At 33.7% G+C, this 23,440-nt stretch overlaps 1 protein-coding gene and 2 long non-coding RNA genes across 3 annotated transcripts; 1 reads left to right on the forward strand and 2 right to left on the reverse strand.

The window, feature by feature from the left end:
* Positions 1–2,997: 2,997 nt before the first annotated feature.
* On the reverse strand, positions 2,998–3,672 carry LOC124449049 (E3 ubiquitin-protein ligase DZIP3-like). Its single transcript, XM_046999991.1, has one exon. The coding sequence runs from the start codon at positions 3,670–3,672 to the stop codon at positions 2,998–3,000; it is 675 nt and encodes a 224-aa protein (XP_046855947.1).
* Positions 3,673–10,739: 7,067 nt separating this feature from the next.
* On the forward strand, positions 10,740–12,529 carry LOC124449785. The gene is made up of 2 exons (XR_006949596.1): positions 10,740–10,932; positions 12,266–12,529. It is a non-coding gene; the product is annotated as an uncharacterized LOC124449785 (long non-coding RNA).
* Positions 11,745–12,200, reverse strand: LOC124449786. The gene is made up of 4 exons (XR_006949597.1): positions 12,171–12,200; positions 12,042–12,095; positions 11,947–11,967; positions 11,745–11,796 (listed from the first exon to the last, which is right to left on the reverse strand). It is a non-coding gene; the product is annotated as an uncharacterized LOC124449786 (long non-coding RNA).
* Positions 12,530–23,440: the final 10,911 nt, after the last annotated feature.

Raw genomic sequence — 23,440 nt, forward strand, 5'->3', positions numbered from 1 at the left:
CTTTTAAGATAAAACCAATAAAACGCCTTTTAATTATATCACATTCCCATTCAGTGTAAACAATTTATTCGTATGTTTGTAAATGATGATCGTCCAGGTTAATAAAGTCCTGAGAAGGACTGTTTTTGTTGTTGTTGACAGTCCTTCTCAGGACTTTATTGACCTGGACGATCATCATTCACAAACATGTAACGATACTCCCGGGTTCAAACCATTTACTTTAATTTATTCATATGGTATCTTCCTATACTTTATCATATTTCGTAGCATTAATCATTTCGTAGGAAGATAGCATTTTCTTCATGCAGAAACATGTTTGCTTACAAAAAATCATCGTTTTTTTTAATGTTTTTTAAACTTGCTGCTACTCAGAAACTATGGTAAAAGTTTCAAACTTATGCCATTTCATACATTTCATACAAAAACAGTTTAAAATTCGATATTTCATCATTGACATTATTGTCTGACATCTGTGTGATGTTTGCTCATTACTCACGTCATTTTCAAACTTGAAAACTATATGTAAAATGTAAATAATATGAAACGAAATTTCTTTCTAGTGTTGAAACATTGCTTCTATAACAAGCAATAAATACAAATACTTTATTTCTCAAATCATGCATTTTTTTAGTCCGATTATTCATAAGCCTATCGTCATATAGCCATATCTATATTTTATAAAAATGCAGGACTTATGACTTCCTCGCACACAAGCGTAAATTTCAACAGTAAATGATTACATGTTTCTCTTTCTGTTGCTTTGCCATAAATCATCTCGAGAAAATAGGAAACAACACATAAAACATAAAGCTTTCACTAGTCCATTCACAGCGCATCTCCATGGTTTTTCTCTGTGCACATCACTTACTGACACCTCCCTCTGCCCTCTACTAACATATTCTACTTTACCTTCACCTATGCATCGGTATGTTGTGTTTTGTCATCCCACTTACACATTCGTCATTTTGCATATGTTGAATAGCTTACACGAGGTTTACACGAGGTTTACACGAGGTTTACACGAGGTTTACATCTTTTTTGAAAAGTTGGGCCATAAGTAAATTTTTGATAAAACTCTCTATGAAAGTGCAAAGGTTCTTCATTTAAAAGTGCTGGAATAACTTTGCACTGATTTTTGTGATGATTTTCTCCTCCAAGTGACTGGCGTATTTTCTTGCATTCAGTTAAACTTCGAAATGACATTTCACTCAGTTTGATCAATTTATCAGGTGGCAAAAAATCGTTATGAATAATATATGAACAAGAATTCATACTGATCGTCAACTTGTTTTCCTATTTACTTTAAAACATGTTTATGTTGTTTTTATATATCAAAACAAGACGAGAAGTGAACTGTAAATTTTCGCCTTTTTTCAAAGTCATCCTCACACAGAATGACAAATTTTTCAGAATTTGCTTTACATTATATTTCTTTAAATTGTCGGCTGGTCATGGTTTTTAGTCCAAACTCCGAAACACCGACTCTATTAACACAAACTATGCATACGCTATCAAAGCTTAGAACAACGTTATCAGAAAGCTCTACTTGATTTAAAATTCTTAATTGTAAGAATAATCAAGTCTAACCTAAATTCTTTTTTATTTCCTAAAGTTAAGATTTGCTACGTATATCAATTTCGTGAAATTTCTAACGCTCAAAGCTTCAAAAAACTCCAAAACAGTCTTAAAATGCTAAAATCACTACATTAAATTATGTTTACACCAGTGAACTCTATTTTGAATCATGGTTTGCAGAAGTTTTACTTTAAAATTGTAGGCAAACGCCCCCGTGGACGCCCGTATAACATGGACTTTTGAAATCAGAGCCTTCAAATAGACTAAAATAAGTTGGTCTCATAAATTTCCCTGTTGGGTTATCTTTACCCCTTCTCCTCCAGGTCTACATGTAACTTAGCTCATTTGTTTGCACTGACGACGGCATAAATTTGCCGAATCACGTTTGCAAGAAAAAAGTTTGTTTTATACATTCAGTATAAAATCAGTAAACATGCAAATTAAATATCATTTGGGGGGTTGGGATAAAATGCAGATGCGAATAGACGGACGGACGCGCAAAAAAATACAGACTACCGACAAAAAGAATAAAATGCGAATTGCGGACAAAAAGAATAAAATACAGATTGTGCGATTCACATGAGCCCGTTTATGCCGAGGTCTCGCCTCGCTCAAGCGAGATCCCTGCAAGATGGGCCAGCCCGCCTCTCATATAAATCAAATTTGAAATTATATGTAATACAAAAAGAGGCGAGATTTCGCTACTGCGGGCCAGCCCGGCTCATATGAACAAGCCCTAAGTTACCTCTAGATCACATGACGCCCTTAACTTGAGTCTGAGCCCTCTCTAATAACATAGCTTCTGACGAGCCAAAGGAACATCATATTTATAATACAGATAACTATTTTCCATGCGTTAAAATACGCATGATAAATCCTAGACATTACAGCCATGATGTTAGACGAAGTGAAAAAATAAACTGCTAACCATCCAATTCTACCCCAACTAGCTAACTATCCTGCTTTACGATATACTGCACGCAACTGGCATTTAGATGTGTGAAAAATTTAACCAAATATATTTTTATTATAACTAGTGAAGAATGAGATGAACTCCTAACCTGTTCATAAAAAGTTAACATTCTCATATTGCTATGTAGTTACTAATAATCATTATTGTCTGAAACAACACTAAAGTAAAAAATTTAAAAACAAAAATGAAAAGTTCGAATACAAGCTACCGTGAGTTTCCCCAGCTTCCATAAAAAAACAAAGTATATGAACAAGCACCAAAAATATAGCTAAACTATGGAACTGGACGGGGTTATAAACATGTCAACTAACATGGTTAGTTCATGCGCAACAGTGGGAACATTTGTTGCTCAGTCTCAAAATACAACCTGGCTTTAAACAGAATGTCATTGGTTTGCTAAAAAAATGCGAATGTTTTGTTTTAGCTACTTTGACGCAAAAAGGTGAAATTTACGTTTTCCTGAAAGGTTTGTCAAATTCTAAAATTTTTACATGCAAGAAATCATTAGGCATATCAATATAAGAAAAAACTTTACCTGGCACATCCATTTCAGGTGTTGTTTGCAAGTCTTTCAACATTTCTCTGTAATAGGCCTCATGAGGACTGAGTGGACCATACTTTAATTCATCGATTTCAGCTTGTTGAATACCCAGACCAACCAATGCTTTTGATATTTCTTTCCACAAATATTCAAACTTGCTGTCATTAAGACTAGTTGTAGCTATGTGACCAATCACTTTGTTTCTGAAAAACCTTATTCTTGCAATATTTGACGAGATTGAAGAATCCGAATGGGGAGGAAGACCATACCATCCAGTAGCTGGTGGATTCAGACCACATATGTTTCGTAATAAGATAACCAATAATGGGATAGAAAAATTTTCAACGTCCGGAGAACCAACTGCTGGGTAAAGACGATCCCAATTCTCTTCAGAGATGACTTTGCGTTTTAGTGATATCAATATCTTCATTGTAGAAGGATCATGAAGTTTAGCAGCTAAATTTAATGGTTTTATAAGAGATTGCAATGTTTCTCTCAAGGCCTGTGTTCCTTTATTTATTATAAGCTTGCTCAAACGAGATCCATTGGCCTCCATTTTTAAAACGTCAGAGTGTGAAGCCATTTTTAAACTAAAAATAAAGAAAAAATTTTTGGCAAAAGTAAGTTGAAAGTTAAAACTTCATACGTACGACGAAGTTCATTAGTCTTGTATACTCTAGCGACTCTAAGTGGACTTTGTTTTCCTCTCGTGTTTATTCGTGTACACATTTTACTTTTATTCCAGATGATTAAATAAACCGATATTGCCAAAAGTCAATCAAATTATGTAGATGGGGTCTCAGATATACAAGACTACAGAGTAGCGTTGAGACAAGAAATACCATGATCAAAACTCAATTTTAATAACATGACGTCAAATCATGTTAACGCTATATGATATAAACGCCGACCAAAAATGAGGAATGGAAAAGACAAGTATGGAAAAAGCCCGAATCATTGAAACAAGAAACGGAAACAACGAATATTCCACGAAAAATTCATGTGACGGTGTAATTTGTATTTTAAAAACTTTTGCTAAACCTTTGAAGTTTCGAACCTCGTTAATTCTACGTTGTAGACTTAACTAACTTAAAACTCTACCTCTGGTTATTACTTTATTAAGCAATCACTTAATGGTTTCCATACTTGGGTGAATGGTGTGATCCAAACACGAAGTAAAAAGCAAGAGTTGAGAAAAGCACACAAAACACGAACCGAAGGCAAGTCAATTTACAATTTTTCAAACCTTGGACAGATTCTCTCGGGAGGTGGGGGTGTCCAGGATGATGCCACACCCCAATTATTAGATTTCAACCCCCTCCCCCAACCCTAACTAAACTGTTCAAACTCTGAATGTATATTTTAACACATCCGCAATTTCTAGAAAAACCAATCAGTATTACAGTCAAACTTAACTTTTCTGGGTATTGTTTCAAAAAATAAAGAGAAAGTTTTGTGCGATACTTAAGTTTTAATTAAGGAGTTTAAATAGCTACTTGACAATAGATATTTTAAATATAATTAAATATAAGTGCTGGCATCATAATGTAGCTTTCATTTCGAAAACGAGACATTTTGTCTTTTGAGTCTTCTTTCGAATGCGCAGCATTAAAACTAACCATACGAAATGAAAACAGCAGCAATGGTCTATGCAAGAACTTAAACACGTGCATTAACGTTTGAGAAGTTGGCAGTTGCGATAACAAATCAAAACAGCAAAACGTACTCCAAAAAAAATATATCTGAGTAAGCCTCATTTCTCTTTGTTAAAGTATACAGCTGCATGTCTTTTTTCCAATTCACTAACATGTTTGCGAAAATTCGACTTTATCCTCAAGATTAGGCACTTGTCAAGAAAACTTAAGCAAAAGTTTTGAAACTTTTAATTTTATTACTTACGCACAGTTCCAAAGCACAATTTGGGGTGTGGAGGGTGGGTGGATGAATATTTATACATTTAGCTCTGCGCGCAATGTTAGTTTTTTGTAATTTCAAAAGAAGTTAGTTGGACAATGTTGAATATATGCTTTTGCCCTTGCACTGTACAGTTACCATTCAATAGTTCATACTTAAAATGCCGATGTCAGGGTCAGGGAAATAACTTTCTCAAATAATTAAATCGAATTTACAACATTTACAACAAATTTCATGGGACGAAGATTTTATTTTCATGAGCTTTTTAAGGCTAGAAGTAGTTGACTCCTCACCTGATGTGACGTAAAAAGGAGAATACGCGCATTCAGTTATAGCAAATCTTCTCAAAAAAAAGCACTGCAAATTTAAGTTGCCGCATTATTGTATAGTTTGACTACATCGTTTGAGAGATTAATCAAAGAAAAAAGTAGAATGCGTTTTCTCCTTTTTACGTCACTTCCGTAGAAGAGTCACCTTCTAGGCCAAAAAAACCACGAAGATAAAATTTCCGAATCATCACATGTTCATAAAATTGATATAATCATCGAATGAAGTCATTTTCCAGACCGTGATATGGGCACTTAAAATTAATAATTTTATACTTTATTCATACTACAATGAATAAGAATGTAGCTATGTAATAAAAACTGAACAAGCGTATACAAGCAATTACACTAAAACAAGCAATTACACTAAAACAGACTTGATCTTCAGCCTACCATATACTGAAATAGTACTGGTTTGCGATATTTTGACTTGTTAAAATGGCCAATAATTTAAGACCCCAAAACTAATTCATGTGGTGACTACTCGTGCACAAGTACAACCCACATTAATTTCCATTCACAGAAAGTGATGTAAGCTGAAATTGAACTAATGCAACAGCATAAAGATGAGTATCTTTGTTTCAACAAGTTGAAATTAAAGATAGCCTTTTTGCCAAACTTATTAGTCAGGGGACATATGTAATAACCATGGACATGTAACTAAGGTGATTTGCCATAGGTGGCATTGAATATTCTGAGAACATGCTCATCCTTAGCAGTCTGAAGTTGAAAGCAGGCATAATATTCTCAAAGATAGAGTCAATACACATCAAAGACAGCAGTAAAATCAGGTAACATGTATGACGCACATTCATGTTCATCAAGCACACATTTTCTCAACATGCAAAGTATTCAAAATAACAAAGTCAACCAGACTAACTAGAAATGGTAGCAATCAATAGAAACTCCAAGCTGATTGACTTGTGTCCAAAAGCCTCTAAAGTGAAAAGATCTGCTTTAGAAGGACAACTCAATTAATGTATTACTGCTTTGATATTCACCCTTTTTGTTGTTGTATTGGTAGGTTTAGGCTTGCATAATTTTCCATGCACAGAACAAGAATAAAATCATCGGGCAAATTAATTTTGCACAAATACTCAGGATCTAACAATTATTTGTCATTTCAACCCAAGTTGAAATATAATTCAAACAATTGAATACAATAGATTGAAAATAAACTCTGCCTGTTTTAAGACACCAACTACTTTTGTTCTACTTTGGATAGTATAGAAAAATGAGATTTCTGTTCCTTCAGGATTTACTGGAATAAAAACAATTGTGAAAAACATTGAATTTTTACAACATAACATTTATGTATTTTTAAAGATAATTAAATTTAAAACCGATGATTTGCATATCCCGAGACTAGATTACAAGAAACATAATATATACTGTCTATAATTCTATAGCTCTAATGTCCTACGGTTTTACAGTTCTTGAGCTGTATGTTCTAAAGTTCTACAATTTCTAGTTCAATGTTGGTTCCATAGTTCTAAGAGTACTGTTTAAAGGGGAACTCCACCCTCACATAATGTTGGTTTTAAAATAAATATGCGGCAATTTTTTTGTTTGTTTGATTCAATATTTTCACAAAAAATGAGTTGAAATGCTGCAGCTAGGGCATCCGGTGCGTGGGAGCAGAAATATGTCAGCGGCTTGTATTGACGTCATATCGTCAATTGCTCCTCAAAGCTTTATGTAAAGTCATTGCACAGTCATAATAAACTTGCGTCAAAATGCTTCTCCTAATCACAAAATATTTCTTTTCGAAACTTCAGAATTTTTTATTCATAGGTATATACACAAGCAACTTTTATAGCTTACATGCAAGTATTGAGCTGGTTATTTGTATTCTGCTTTAATTGAACGATTTCACATCCATAAAGGCCATTATCGCACAGTTTCCGCACTACATATAGAATTTAAATATTGATTAATATTATTTTTTAAAAAATATGAAGGTTTATTTGTATGGAAACTGTGTGCTGTAATGCCGTTCGCTTCGTTTGCTTGTCTTTCGAATTCAACCTTAACAACAGTTTCTACTGATGTGAAACCAGTCTATTGCCATGAATAACATTGAATAATAATAAAACATGGTTGTGTAATTCAGATTCATTATGGTTAGAAAATAATCCTACATAAAACCATTGTAAAATTAGCCTTTCGTGTATAGAATTTAGGTGTAGTTTTCTTGACGTAAAGTATGAACTTATAGTTTCCTAATTATTTGTACATAATTTTCCTTTTTTAAGTCACATTTGGGACAAAAATTGCCAGTGCTATGAAAAACAAACACCCTCATATTGATCACCAATATGATGTGTGGCATTTGTCTAAATCTGTCACAAAAAAACTAACAAAGAAGTCTAACATTAAGGGAAATGATGACTTGACCCATTGGATTAAGTCCATTTCTAATCATCTTTGTGGTGCTCTGCAAGTTGTAACAAGAATGCAGAAGAATTGGTGGAAAAATGGAAGTCTAACCTTAACCAACAACAAGCATTTCTGGAGAGGGAACACATATTCTCATCAATGTTGCTACCAACAATCAACAGAAAGACAAACAAGCAGAAGAAGTGGTTATCTCCTACTTCACAAGCATATATTGCTGCAGAGAAGGTGATTTGTGACACGAGGCTTCTAAAAGACCTGCATAAGCTATCTGAGTTTTGTCACACAGGAAAGTTGGAGGTTTACCATTCCCTTTTACTGAAATACTGCCCAAAGCGAGCCATTTTTCATTTCCTGGAATGGTAGACCGCACTCAGTTAGCAGCATTAGATCACAACAACAATATTAACCGTGATAAAGCAGTCATTAAGTCAGGGGGACAAACAAAGGGCAAGACCGTTACAAAATGATTTTTGCTAAAACAAAGAAGCAATGGGTTGTAAAAGCAATGAAAGAAAAGAAAGAATACCAGTACGTTGATATACTACTTGCCGAGGTTGTGAATTACATAACGAAATAACTACAGAATAAATAACGATTGCCGTAGTTTGAGATGCACGAAAGAATTACGCCATAAACGTATCGTTTGATAACTAACATATTATAGTTACGTAGTAATTTTTTGCATGGCTTACCTTAACCAGAGAAATTCGATAAATTCGTATTTTATAATTTAGTAATTTGGCAAACACTACATTTCGTCATGTTTTCCTGAAAATGGCGTGGCAATTTGACCCAGAGCCCTCTATTAGTAAGAGTTGGGACATCTATTGTTATCCGTTTAGCTTACGTTGATTGGGCAATATTGATCACCTGATCAATTTCCGCCATTTTGGTTCCTAGTTTTGAAATTTCAGCTAGTGTTTATATAGCAATTGCTGCTAGTAATACAGTATTTTGAGATAATATTGCGATTTTTTTATGGATAAGTGTGTAATAACTGATTGTTGAAGACTACTAAATGTCATTACATATCGCAAGAATCGAGGATTACGAAAAAAATTGAAGAAATACCTTTTCGTCGAACTTACGAAATTTGATTGCGTATAGTGATTGTTGTGCTGAACTGCTTTTGATATAAGGTTCAATTAACTGACTCAAGTAGAGAAACATTTTTGGGCCATATAACATTGAAAAGTTCGTGCTGATGCAGTTTCAATAGTTTTCTTACTCCAAAGCTGGTTTTTTAATCGAAGATGATTTCTCATTATGTTCTGAAATTGGTCAATCTACAAACCTCTCAATTCTCAGCCACTTCCATACTGAAACAACTACACCAAATCACAGAAACTCTTATGATATTCCATGTTGTATTTATTATTTTTAGTTTATCATTTAAAAATGAAGTAATTATAATTAGGATATTCACTGAAACAGCTGAGTACAATATATTTTTGGTAATGAATTGTACAAATGTACCCTACTTCTGTAGCTCAAAGTAGAACATTACTTCTCTTCTAGACTTGTCGATGATATTTTAATTGTAGGCTTTGGTTTATAAGATCAGAGGCATATCTCCATAATTTCAGCTATTTGGGCTTTTAATGTATATTACAACTGTTGCTGCCTTTCTCATATATATTAAAATATTGCTGGCTTTCTGATATATATTTAGGTGCTAGCTTTTGATATATATATTTCACTGGCAATACAAGGCATAGAATTTGAACAAACGGGGCTGAGCTCCTCCAACACACCCTGTTTGATCATTAAACACATATAGAAGTTTCGTCATTCCTCAACCAATAAATTTAACTCTTTGCTAAATTAAAGATTGATCAGACTCATATGCTGTATAAAAGACTACAAACAGTAGCATTTATAGCAAACAGACTGTTCTTCAACAACAGAAATGTTTCATATTATAGAAATAATATATTCATTTTAAAGAAATGCTTCACCAAAATTTTCAGCAGAATCCCTAACAAACTTTATTAGAAATAAACTTTAATACTTTATAAAGTGATAAAAACGAAATAACTTCATATAAAGGAATAAAACGTTTAAGGCCAAATGCATCTTGGTCAAATCATTGCATATTTCAATAACTAAAAAGTAAAGTCTGTCATTTTCTGCTGAGCAAGAAAATTTTGTGATCTTTCAGAATAAAAAATGTCATGTTTGGATCAAATTGGGGGGCATAAACCACTCACTACCATTAAATTGTTACAAATCTTGAACACAAATCTCTCCGGACCAAAACTGCATGATTACTATGATTCGAAGTTTCGAACAAAGACTTGTCCAAGTATTTGATAACACTGATGCCAGGATAACATTGCCGCTTGCCACCAAGCTTAAAGATCTTGAAAACTTGTTACAGAGTCGGAACATAAGCCGAGAAAACACGTTCACGTACGAAAAATACTTCTTACAATGGGTCACGATCAATTTGAAGCATGAACTAGTAAACCGCAAACGAAGCTCAAACCAATGAAATTAAATCAGGTCTGCCGCAAATCGTTAAAAAAACGCAAAGAGCTTGCTATTATTCCTAATATATTTGATACTACCATGGAATAAGCTTAAATTGCCTTCTTCTTTTGCATATAAACCCAATTTCCAATAGTATTATTATAGTTAAACTTTGCAAGTAGGAACCAAAATGGCGGCTCCGCGCTCGCCCCAGACCGTTTGTCCCAACTCTTACTAATAGAGGGCTCTGATTTGACCTCCACACCGGTGCTGCCATTCTGTGTATGCACATTTCACCCAGAGCCCTCTATAAGAAAGAGTTGGGACATCTATTGTTATCATTGAGTTCTATAATAACTGGAGCGGCTATCTCAAGCGCGGCCTTAGATATCTGATGTTGTAAAAAACATGGCGGATTTCGTCCGTTGCCGCTGAGATTTACCGAAATTGACCGCTTTTCCGAAAATTTCACAATTTCCCACTCCCTCCTGAAGAAAGAGTGAGGAAAATGTATGTGTGTATTTGGGATTCAGCTAGCAATTTTTTGATGAAAATCACGATAAAAACCTACAATTCGTAACAGCGAGTCAACTGTGCTTGCTTTCCAGTCATCGGCTCCTGCGAGGAAAGCTATTAACTATAAACTATGTACGAAAGAACTCTTTGAGCGTTTTTAAACATCGTGTCTAATGTACATGTGCACGATGTGGACGATGTGGTCTCTTTTCAAGGTAAGGAGAAAGTCTTGAGCCATGTCCAGCCGACAATTTAAAAAAGATGGTAAAAAACAAATTCTGAAGAAACGAGATATCTCGAGATGAAAGAATGTGGATGAAAACAAAACGCGAAGTGAACTGTAAAATTTCGATTTATTTCAAAGTCATCCTCAGACAGAATGATAATCCAAACAATGCATACACATATATATTTACAATGCATGAATTAAGTAACGAAAGTCAAGCAATAGAAATTAAATAGTTTGATATTTACGAAAGCGGAGTTGGAAGTGCTGTCATATTTTAAAAGGATGAATTGAAACAAGAGACCAGACTGGTGGAATGAGTGTATTGTAATTTAAGAGAAGAGTTGTAATTCTTTGCTAGCCTTAAGTCCCGTGTTAACAAACCATTTCTTAATATATGTGTATGCATGGTTTGGATTATCATTCTGTCTGTGGATGACTTTGAAATAAATCGAAAATTTACAGTTCACGTCTTGTTTTGATTCACATTTTTACATCTCAAGATGTCTTGTTTCTTCAGAATTTGTTCTTTACTTAACTCTTAAAGAGTACTCTATAGTCATATTTATGTCAATGTGGTAATGTATGTTAGTGCAATCAGACTAAGTTACACAACATATTTGCAATAAGAATTTTCTTTTAATGAAGTTATGAGAAAAAAAAACAATATATAATCTTTTTGTATTTCTGCTAAAGATGACTAAATGACAAAAAAAAATATTTAAAATTTATTTCCTTGTAAGGTTTATTGTGCAGTTGCTGCAATTGTTCAGCACGTTTTTGACTGATAGGTTTCCTTCCCTACACTGCTTGGCAACATGGCCCAATCTTTTGCATATGTAGCAACGTCGTCCTGTTAAATATTCATAAGAAAGCTGTAGTTCATAAAACTTTTTATTTGTTTGTGTCATTAGCTTAATTCTGTTAACAATAATGCATGCAACTTGAAGTTTTCAACCATCTAATCAAGCTGATGTTTTATCACTAGGTCAATCAAACTTACTTCTTCTCATACGATTAAACTCTATACAAAAAAAAGTATATAATTGTCAATTACAATGGTCATGAAAGAAATGTTATTTCATTTTTTGTCATTACTTTTCTTGCATTCATTCATTTTGTGGCCTTTGTGGCCACAATTATAGCATCTTCCTTCATTAAAAAAAACAATGGCAATTATCAGCCAGGCATCAAAGGCAATTAGTACATGTATACACTATACCACACCTTTAAATGAACTTTTTGCTTCGACATTGCTTTCTACATAAACAAATCGTTTGTTAGGTGCTGTTTGATTTGTTATGTGTATGATTAAATTTCAGGTTAAAAGACTCTTGGTGAAAAGACTCTTGGTGAAAAGGCTCAGGTGAAAAGACAAAAGTATCATGTGAGAGCTGATGGGCATATATCATATATGAATGAGAACAGTATTGTATACAAAGCACTGTTTACCTTCTTTATTTTTGGTTTTCAGAATTGAGCCACCTCAAATAGTAGTAGATTTTTAGCACATTTTGATGCATTGTTGTATTGTGTAATAAAGCAAAAAACAATCATTAAACAGTATAACCATTTTTGGCTAAATATACACTTGCATTTTCATTATCTTCCTCTTCAGTTTCCTGACCTGTTTTGAATGCAATTGAACTATTTGAGTGATTTTCAGTTTTCAAAACAAAAACAAATTTTATACACATTTGATACCAGTGTCCATTGCTTTTTCCTCATCTGTATAATCTAGCATCTGGTGTTTTTGTATGCAAAAAACGATAAAGTGTAAATAGATATTTTGCAAGAAGGGATTTAAACCATGTAAATGAATCACTTTTTGTTTACTTCCATGCTGAAAGCTTCATATAAAGCTTTTCAGATCAGAAATTATTAAATTATTGATCTGTACTAACCTCTTTTTCATCCATGGACCACAATAGAAAGTTGGCAAATACAATAAAAACAAGAAATAAGCAAAGGAAAATTCAGACAAGTTTTAAAAATATTTATAGTATTTAAAAAAAAAAGCGGGAAAAAAATGCAAATGACAAACGCCAATGCTGTATTCTGATTGGTTAACAAATCAAACTTTTTTTTAACTATGAAGAACTAAATATTGCATTGAATTTTAAAGTTTTTTATAGTTTGTAAGAGATGATTCCCATGATAATATACATGTAAATTTAGCGTGCACAAATCGTTAATTGCTGTATCAGTAACGTTGAAACAGGGGTGTAAATCCTGGAGAGGGGATTGATATGTGGTGGCTCAGCCTCTCCCTTTCAAAAAGTTAGCAGTTTTGTCGAGCAAAGCATGTAATTTTGCGGAAATTAAAACGGCAAATATTAACGATGACGTTTGGATCAACTCATAACTAAGTAAAAAGCGATTTTGCTGGTATTAACATAAAAAATTACACTACGTTTTTGTTGGGCAAATCAAATTCTGCAACGTTTCCCCTCTCCATTCTCGGGACTCAAGTCACACCCCTGCATTCAAGTAAAATTCTTCTAAATTTTTTCAAGTTATTCGAAGTTTAACCATTGGCTTTTTACAAGTCAAGAAACTATATAAACAATGTGAACACATTGAACTATAAGGTACAAAAAAATGTTAAAGATAAAATGTTACGCATCATGAACGTTGTTCAAGGACTTCCGCATGCAGATCATCCCGGCAATATTCATAATGTCACCTGTAAGTTAAACACGTGCGTTTAATATTGAGTAACGTTTATTTTTAAAAGAACGTTAACAATTCATTTATCAATTGACAGACTGGTTTAATTTTGAAAAAAGCACTTACTACAACGCTCGATTTGATTGAAAGTGCTATCAATGTTACGACCACAAAATAGTTTTCTTATGTCGTCCAATTGGGCTGTTTTGTTGAGTATTTTTTTCTGTATAAAAAAAAATAGTTCAAAATGAATATTGTGCTATTGTGGTTCTATATTGTACTATGTTGTAGAGGAATACTCACATAGAAGACTTGCATTTCGAATTACTTCTCATTCTTTTTAATTGTTTAGTTACGTAAACTAGGTTATAATTTCATGTTACATTTTTAAGCCTCGAACACAAATGTGCAGGCACCATTAAATTTCTCCTCGAAACACATATTGCTATGTGCCAGGACGCCTACAGCCTCAAAAAAATGGAATAGTCAAAGAAAAATTCCATTTCTAGGCACAGGCAAAGCCTCGAAAACACAATAGTGTCCAGGCAACGCTCAATCTACTGATGATTGAACAACACAAGCTTAGACAGCTTTTTACGAATTTTCTGACCCTGCAACTTATCGTTTTGCGTTTTGGTCAAGTGATGCATTCTTATTTTCACAAATGCCTCAGCACAACACTTTATCAGTTTATAATCATGATTATCTGTAACTGTCGACTCTAACACATGCTCATCTAACATGCTAAAAACTTTTTTCTCTACACACACAGATAATACCGTCGCAGCAATTGCACTCGATATGTTTGCTGCTGCATGTGGCAAGCCACCATGGCAGGAATTTACCATCCTCATTACACATTTCTCTGTTTCCTGACACACTTTCAGAAGATCGTCAGTTGGTATTTTTAAACCACCGTTGCTCTTCCATGCCACAAATAGTTCTGGTGCTCTTTCTTTAGATGATGTCAGAGCATCCATACAATCATCACAATGGATCTTCCTTTTCACCATTTTTGCGACATACCCAGCAATATACGATATTGCTGCCTCCTTGTAGTCTGAAAGCTGAATGTAGTTTGAGGTATCGCTGTAATCGTGGTCAGTTTGTTCTGGCCCACGCAGTTCTAGATCGTATCTTCTTGCAGTATTTACATCGGAAATATCTGCCGACATTTGTTCACTCTCACACCGATCTTCTAGTCTACTTAGAATTTCGGTACCATCCTGAGCAACACAATTTCCATGACCTCCTTTAATGTTATGCCACATCAACAACTGCTTGTACGCTGCTTTGAACTGTCGAGATGTCAGGTTGTTGTTCCAACCTCCTGACGCTCGCACAGCTGAAAAAAACAATTCTAAATGATCTTGACTTGTCTTATAAGTAAGCAAATATTTAAGGGGAGAATTTTCACTTATAACAAGATCCTCAGCAAGCCCTTGCACTGCTTCAATGCACAACAGAAACCCCAAGAATCCTGTTTTCCTTATGGGAAAAATCGACTTTCCATCAGCACCCTTCAGATTTAAGACGTATTGCCTTGCTTCATCCAAGAAGGTTTTTATCAGCTTGTAATTCGCTTTCCTTATTGGTGCTTTGTAATTTTTAGCAATTGGATTCCTGGAATTCAAAACGTCAAACAAGCGATCAAATACTCGAATGAATTTGACTGTTTTATCACACCCTTTAAACTGTGGAAGTTTGAGCTTACCTTCACAGAACTCTAAAGCATCTGCAACACTCGAGCTGAGTGCTTGCACTGCTAAATTTACCTTCATTTTCTGTGGCTTCCAGTTTATGTGAGCTTTCTTTAGTTTGTTGGCAAGTCGCAAGCCTTCTGAGGCTTGCAGTTTTTCTAGCTCAACTAGGTATTGCCATCTTACCAAACCATCTTTTTCATCCTTCAGAGTTCTCAATTCAGAAATTGCTCCTCTGACAAGCTTGATCATGTGACAAGGATCTAAGAATGCATAAATTTTCAACATTAAATCAGATGGATGTAAAAAATATGCTTGGAAATCATTAAGTGAAAGTTTCACTCCAAGCAACTTCATCATTGCAAGATGTGTGGATGGACCATCACACGTTAAACTTCCAACTTTAACACCAACATCATGCAACTGCATCAAACACTCCTTGGTTAAATTTGCTTTTACTTCTGCAGTGAGGCCATCTACCAAGAAGTAACCAACTGGTACTTTCCAAGATGAATCTAGAGCAACAGCCATGTATACCAAAACTTCTGTTGCTTCAGGGAGTGAATCATCGTCAATCCCAGTACCAAGGTCAACATAACCACAAACTTTTTGACCATCCCATTCTACGTGTTTACGGATTGACATTTCATCCAGCATCAATGCACATATGACTTCCTTGCCATCTTTCTTTGATTCTTGAACCTTCACTTTCAAAGCATTCAAGGCATCCTTGGTGAAACCAGGGTCACCATCCACGGAATTATACCAAGATCGAATTACTCTTGGATGAGGTAAGGCTAAATTAAACTTCTCACGAACATAATCATAAGCCTTAGGCGAGTAAAATTTCAAAGTTAGTGCAAAAGCTTGCAATTCTGGGGGGTATTGAGCACCTTTTTTACCCTGAGTGTTTGCCACTAAACGACTCAAAATATCTTCAGGAACCCCAGATAGTGAAGCATTAAGAAGTTCAGCTTGATCAGAGCTGATCATTTTATCATCTTTAAGGCAATCAATGATTGACAATAAATCATTTACCTTCTTTTTCAGTCTACTTTTTTCCATATTAGACACTTTTAACCTCTTTCTATAATACTCTGCCCGGTCTATAACATCTTCCAATTGTCTTTTCAGTCTCCTGGGAGACTTAAGACAATACGAGTGATCATGAGTAGAGAAATGACGACTCACCTTTTCAGTGCTCTTCGTACATTCAACATCCTTCACCTGTTGAAATAATGTGGGCACAGCACTATCTTCTAGACACACTTTGTTACCTGATATTCTCTTCATGCTATCGGAAAAATGATCTGAGCAAACTCTGCTCCACTTAGTTAGAACTGTGAGAGGCGACCATTTCTTTATACTATTTACCCATTCCAAAAAAAAGTGCAGGGTTTTTTTCTTCGTCAGGAAAACTATTTGAAATAGATTAGTAAATTTATTGTTTCATGCGTTGATTCAACAAATAAATAAACAAATTTGTTGAATTTTTTAAAAAACACACAGGAAAACATCAGTGTATGCAGTATTTAAGACAATGTTTTTTTCATAAGGCCTAACAGATTTTGGGGCTTTCAATTGTATAAATGCCGATTCAATCTTTCAGGAACAAACAAAATAAGCGAATAACTCACCTGTGAAAAGCGATGTCCTTCGTTGTCAATATTACGACATTCTACAATTGAACATCGATTAGGCATTTTGAAAAATATTGTTTTGGCCTTGAAAATATTGTTTATTTATCATACAGCTTGCAATTGCATTTGAAATTTTCAACTGAAGGCGGGAAAATCAATAACATCAATCCGGAGGAGGTCGAGAATATTATTTTTCTGCAAAGCGATCATTTCAGCGGAAATACGTCCGTTGGCCGCCATGTTTTTTACAATAGTTCCCAGTCCACTTAGCCGCTCCAGTTATTATAGAACTCAATGATTGTTATCCGTTTAGCTTACGTTGATTGGGCAATATTGATCACCTGATCAATTTCCGCCATTTTGGTTCCTAGTTTTGAAATTTCAGCTTGTGTTTATATAGCAATTGCTGCTAGTAATACAGTATTTTGAGATAATATTGCGTTTTTTTATGGATAAGTGTGTAATAACTGATTGTTGAAGGCTACTAAATGTCATTACATATCGCATAAATCGAGGATTACGAAAAAAATGAAAGAAATGCATTTACGTCGAACTTACGGAATTTGATTGCGTATGGTGATTGTTGTGCTGAACTGCTTTTGATATAAGGTTCAATTAACTGACTCAAGTAGAGAAACATTTTTGGGCCAAATAACATTGCAAAGTTCGTGCTGATGCAGTTTCAATAGTTTTCTTACCAAAGCTTGTTTTTTAATCGAAGATGATTTCTCATTATGTTCTGAAATTGGTCAATCTAAAAACCTCTTAATTCTAGCCACTTCCACACTAAAACAACTACACCAAATCACAGAAACTCTTATGATTTTCCATGTTTCATTTTGTATTTTTAGTTCATCATTTAAAAATGAAGTAATTATAATTAGGATATTCACTGAAACAGCTGAGTACAATATATTTTTGGTAATGAATTGTACAAATTTACCCTACTTCTGTAGCTCAAAGTAGAACATTACTTCTCTTCTAGACTTGTTGATGCTATTTTAATTGTAGGTTTTGGTTTATAAGATCACAGAGGCATATCTGCATAATTTCAGCTATTTGTGCTTTTTAATGTATATTACAACTATTGCTGCCTTTCTCATATATATTAAAATATTGCTGGCTTTCTGATATATATTTAGGTGCTGCTAGCTTTTTGATATATATATTTCACTGGCAATACAAGGCATAGAATTTGAACAAACGGGACTGAGCTCCCTCCAACACACCCCTGTTTGATCATTAAACACATATAGAAGTTTTATCATTCCTCAACCAATAAATTTAACTCTTTGCTAAATTAAAGATTGGATCAGACTCATATGCTGTATAAAAGACTACAAACAGTAGCATTTATAGCAAACAGACTGTTCTTCAACAACAGACATGTTTCATATTATAGAAATAATATATTCATTTTAAAGAAATGCTTCACCAAAATTTTCAGCAGAATCCCTAACAAACTTTATTAGAAATAAACTTTAGTTGTCTTTTGTTGAAATGGGACTGTTGATAAAACACCATGCACAAGATGAAAAATAACATATTGTCAATTTTACAGAATCGGAACAAAAATAATGTTCAAGTTAAAAATCAGATAGTTTCTGCTGTTTAAATTTGTTGCCCAATAAAAACTATGTACTAAATTGTATTTCTGGAATCTTCAATTTTTCCAGCTTGTTTATAGCTGATTTACAAATATGCTAAGGTTTAATATTAAAAAATGTTCATTAGTAAAACATAAGGTTAAAAGAATATAATGTCACAAATTTGACTATATGTATAATATGCAAATGTTAACATTCCTACACCTACATATACATCAGATTCTTTTTTGTAGCGTGCTGTATCAATTGAATCTTTACCTTCATAATATGACCCGGGAGCAACCCAATACTCAGTTCCTCAGTCGAAACGTCAGTCAAGAAAAACAAAAACAGTCCTTCTCAGGACAATTTGCAACTGCAATTCATTATAAACATCAATACTTTGTATGTTCATCATATAAACATCAATACTTTGTATGAAAATTCAAACTCCAACATGATGGAGCAAAGCTTTTTCAAGCTCATGTTGCAAAAAAATACGTTATAGTTTATACATAAATAATGTACGTTACAGGTAGAATTCAGAAATATATTTTTAATAATATGATTCTACGAGAATTCCAAAGTTTCCAGATCATTATTTCAAAACAAACATAGGCTCTTCATGATTCCTTGACTTTTTGTCCGAATGGCTATTAAAATGTTGTAAAACCGTAAAGTTGTAAGAAATAGTTTTTTTCGTTAATCGACTTTTTTTTGCTGCTAACAACGAGGTATTTTAAGTAAAATTAACAGCAAATATTTAATATGGTTAATAAAACTATTTTCTAATGCTTCAGTGATAAAATTTTTCAATGTAGTAAAGTTGTCTTTTTATAACTTTGATTTAAATTTGGCTTTCAATAGATCTTGTCCTTCGTGACATAAAGTCTGCGTCAAGCCACATTCTGATGTCATTCAAACTGGGTGGCGTTTATGGGTTTCTTGAATGACGTCACAAAAATAACTCGTTTCACTCTTTCCTGAGACAGACAAGCTCTATCAAAAAAGGCATTTTCAGTCACTTTTAAACCACAATAAACATGAAAAAATTTGACCATACTGAAAAATTTTTTCCATGGATATGCTAGAAATTGCACCTAGTTTTAAGAACTCCTCAAATTCATTCCGAACTCTGGAATTTCTCGCAGCAGAACCGAAAGTAATAGGGTTTAAATAAGGATACTCATCTTCATCATAACAGCTATTTTGATTTCTCCCTCAATCTTTTTCAGCGTCAAGCTTATCTGATGTAATGTTTTTTGCTTAAGCCGTGTGACATGGGAATTGGAGAGATATATGGATGTCCGAGAGGCTGCTGTGCTAAGTATTCGTTACCGTTCTCCAGATATAGACATTTATCTATAGAAAGTACATGAAAGTTAAAAACAGAAGCTCTAAATTTTTCGTCACTTTAATGCTTGTTTTTTTTCACGATATTTGAGTGGAAATTTTCAAGCATGGCTATCATTGTATTGACAAGTACTTATATTGAGAAAGGTAACTTTCTTTACGAAAATACGAATCAATAAAAACGTACTTAAAAGTCCAAAAGTTTCAATGTATCTAAAGACCAAACTCTTTTTCCTTATATATTTCTTTATATTTACTGAGCTAAAAAAAAATTGTTCACATGTTTTTCTACCTGTGAATGAACGTGAACTAATCCTTCAACAATCTCACGAAGAAGCCTCCACATTCTCTGTTGGTCCTTCTACTATTCCTCCTCCATAGCATTCCCTAGAGTACTCTTTTCACAACACTCCATCTGTGTATACAAAGTTTGCAGAGTACACTTTAAATCAGATTTCTCGTCCTAAAGGAAAGACGTTTCTAGTTATTTTTACACATTTTCAACAACATCATGAACAATTCCCACTAATATATACCACGTGAGACAACAAGCTTAAAAACTGTATATGTGATACTGCAATATTTCTTTTCAAAATGTGTTCAGTAGACTCGGTGTGATAAATGAATTGTTTCTGTGTTGGAACCTTGTCCACGCTAGAGCTTTTATCGTCGTCAAGATTGTGTTTGAATCATTCGTGTTTCCATTGGTTCATGAGCCCTCATCCAAAACTCTCGAGCGTACGCTGGGAGCTTTATTGTCAAATGTGGTTTTAGGAACAAGAAGCCATGCTAAGTAGAATCATTTGGTCATCAATGTTCTGTGACAAAACTCGTGAGCGTGCTCTGTGGTACAATGCTATACCTGCGCACAAATTGAATGCATCATAGAAAAATTAGATCAAAAGGAGTCTCTCGAATTACAATTCCCACAAAAAGAACTTATTGATAACATTACTTTATTAGTTATTTTTGGCTAAATAAAACACTTTCTCAGTTATTTTTGGCTAACTAGATAACAAAAAAATTAGAGCTCTATCGTATAAAACGCAATGCTTTGTCGCTCTTTGATTCTTATTTTTAAGTCATACACAGAGTTGTCAAAAAAATACATTTTTTGTCAGAAATATGTATTAAGTGTGGAGTGACACAATTAAGATTCTATTTTTAGGGCCATTGATTTTTTTGCCATACATGAACGATTTGTCTCAATGCCTATTAAAAACAAAAATTCGATTTTTTTGCAGATATTGGTACTGACGACTCCATACTCGTCTGGCAATTTCCTTGCAATCTGATATCGAAAACCTTAGAAAATGGCTGATTTCTTATAAGCTTAGTCTTAACATCACTTAAGATGAGTTTATTTCATTGACTGAAAAGAAATGTAATAATATATTTCGAATCTTAAAGTAAATGTTAAATTATTGAACACCATCGTGTCAAAAGAATACGTGAGTCTAAAACTTTGGGGTTTCCACTTGACAAAAATTTATTGTGGAAATGCATAACACTGACAATATTTGCAAAATAGTCACATCAACGATTTCTGTTATAAAGAGGTTACAAGGTTTTGATGATAAACAATTCTGTCTAAACTCTATAAACAATTCAGTCTATACAACGCTATAGTTTGCCCTTACTTTTGATTGCTGTAAAGAATTATGGGATGTGCTCATTAAAACACAATCGTCCAGACTTAAAAATTAAAAAATAGATGTGTCGAATTATCATGAATATGAGCAAGGCTAAAATTATGTAAAAGTTGCTGAATTATACGGCACTCAGCTACTCTAATTTGTTTACTATTAAAGATGAGACAACTACCTATATAATCTATGGAATATTGCAGCTGTCTTTGTCTACCACAATCACGATATAAAAAAGTCTTATGTATGATGATCTCTACTCAATGAAGTTAGAAAGAGAAATCTCTTACTTTGTGTGGCTAATAATGGATTTCTCTCTAACGTAAACTTGTCCGGATAAAGTTTGTAGTGGTAGCTTCTCCCATCTTCTCGTATTCTTCTTGTAATCCTATGATCTTAAACCTTGGCTGGATGCATTTTTGTAATGACAAGAGAAACCTTGCTCCCTTACCAATTTACTTTCTTGCAAGCAAATCGTGTCTATTTATCAATACCTTGCTTATATTAGAATTCACATAGTACTGGAATTCGCACACGAATAAAGGCGCCATATTTAATACAGCACCAAATAATTTCCTGGCAAAAAGGTTTCAGAGTAATGATTAGCGATAATGTGCTGCAATATGCTACTACAAATGATGTGAATACTTTAATTGTTATGTTAGTTTTTCTGTATTGATAAAAGTAGTACTTTTCTTTATATCAAACACAGGAAACTTAAATGTATACGTAAACACCTTTATGAATTAATCTTTATTCTAAAGTATAACTAAGAATTAAAAAATAGATAATCAGTTTATTGCAATATTAATTAAATTCACCAGAAAAGTGAGTATGTATAATACAACTGGCTCAGGAAAAATATTTTTAATTACATTCACACAAAAGAAGATTTATAAAAAGGATAGCTTTGATTTCTTCAGGGCTACTAACATTTTACTGACTGTTTTTGCAGTTAAAAATTGTTCATTGATTTGGCTTTCTTTCACTGAAATTGAAGAAGCTCTTGAGTTTGGGAATGTTTTTAATTCGTCATTTGATCTGACAGCAGCATTCACCCGAACAGGGAGATTGTGGAATGTTTTGAGGAAATACGCCTTGTGATCACCAATCTTATAAAATGGTTCTGGTTGTCGCCTTGGCCGTGGTTGATCGTACCAATTTTGGCCAATATTTCGAGTAAGCCTCAAACTATAAACCCTTTCATTTACCAAATTATCATTATGTCACTACCCATTTGACTTTTCCAATCTGAGGAATCACAATTTAATTGTTCAACGACAGTTGAATGGAATCATTTATCTTAATCGACTGACAGTTACCTACTTTACAAAACATTTTAAACTTCTCATCATTCGACATAAGAAACGGTTGTTTCATCGTCTCTTTGGCATATGGTCCATCTAAGGGTCGTAGATTTGAAATCCACGACAAAAGCTCCTTCAATGCCTCATTTTTGATGTCGTTCAAGCCTACAGGTTTTCCATTCAACGTGTTGATTTGTCTATGTAGTGTAGTTCGAAAGGGATTTTCCCTTTTGTTGCAACATAATACATTACCATTCCTGAATTCTAAAAAACAAACGTGATAACAACAACATAATTTCATATGTCTTAGAACCATTCTTCAATTTTCGACTAATGCCAAAGTCATCAATCAGAAATTTGCCTTGGTAACCTCTGTGCAATATTTCTCTGTAAAGACCTCACTCTCAGTTATTAAGATCTTGATAATTTAGTTATTACGTGTTTACGTATTTCAGTGTTTTATAAATTACTTTAATGTACTTTATACTTTTTCTGCAAATTTTTATTTCACATGCCCTTGGTGAAAATTAACATAACTCGATGTGGTAAACGTGTTCAATGAATATTTCATTCTATGTAAATTTACAGAATTTAA

The sequence above is a fragment of the Xenia sp. Carnegie-2017 genome, unplaced genomic scaffold (genome assembly GCF_021976095.1).
Source record: "Xenia sp. Carnegie-2017 unplaced genomic scaffold, XeniaSp_v1 HiC_scaffold_23, whole genome shotgun sequence".
NCBI classification, from domain to species: Eukaryota; Metazoa; Cnidaria; class Anthozoa; order Malacalcyonacea; family Xeniidae; genus Xenia; species Xenia sp. Carnegie-2017.

Bases quoted from the DNA above. Each gene is read 5' to 3' on its own strand.
- LOC124449049 (XM_046999991.1), bottom strand. From the start codon at position 3,672: ATGGCTTCACACTCTGACGTTTTAAAAATGGAGGCCAATGGATCTCGT.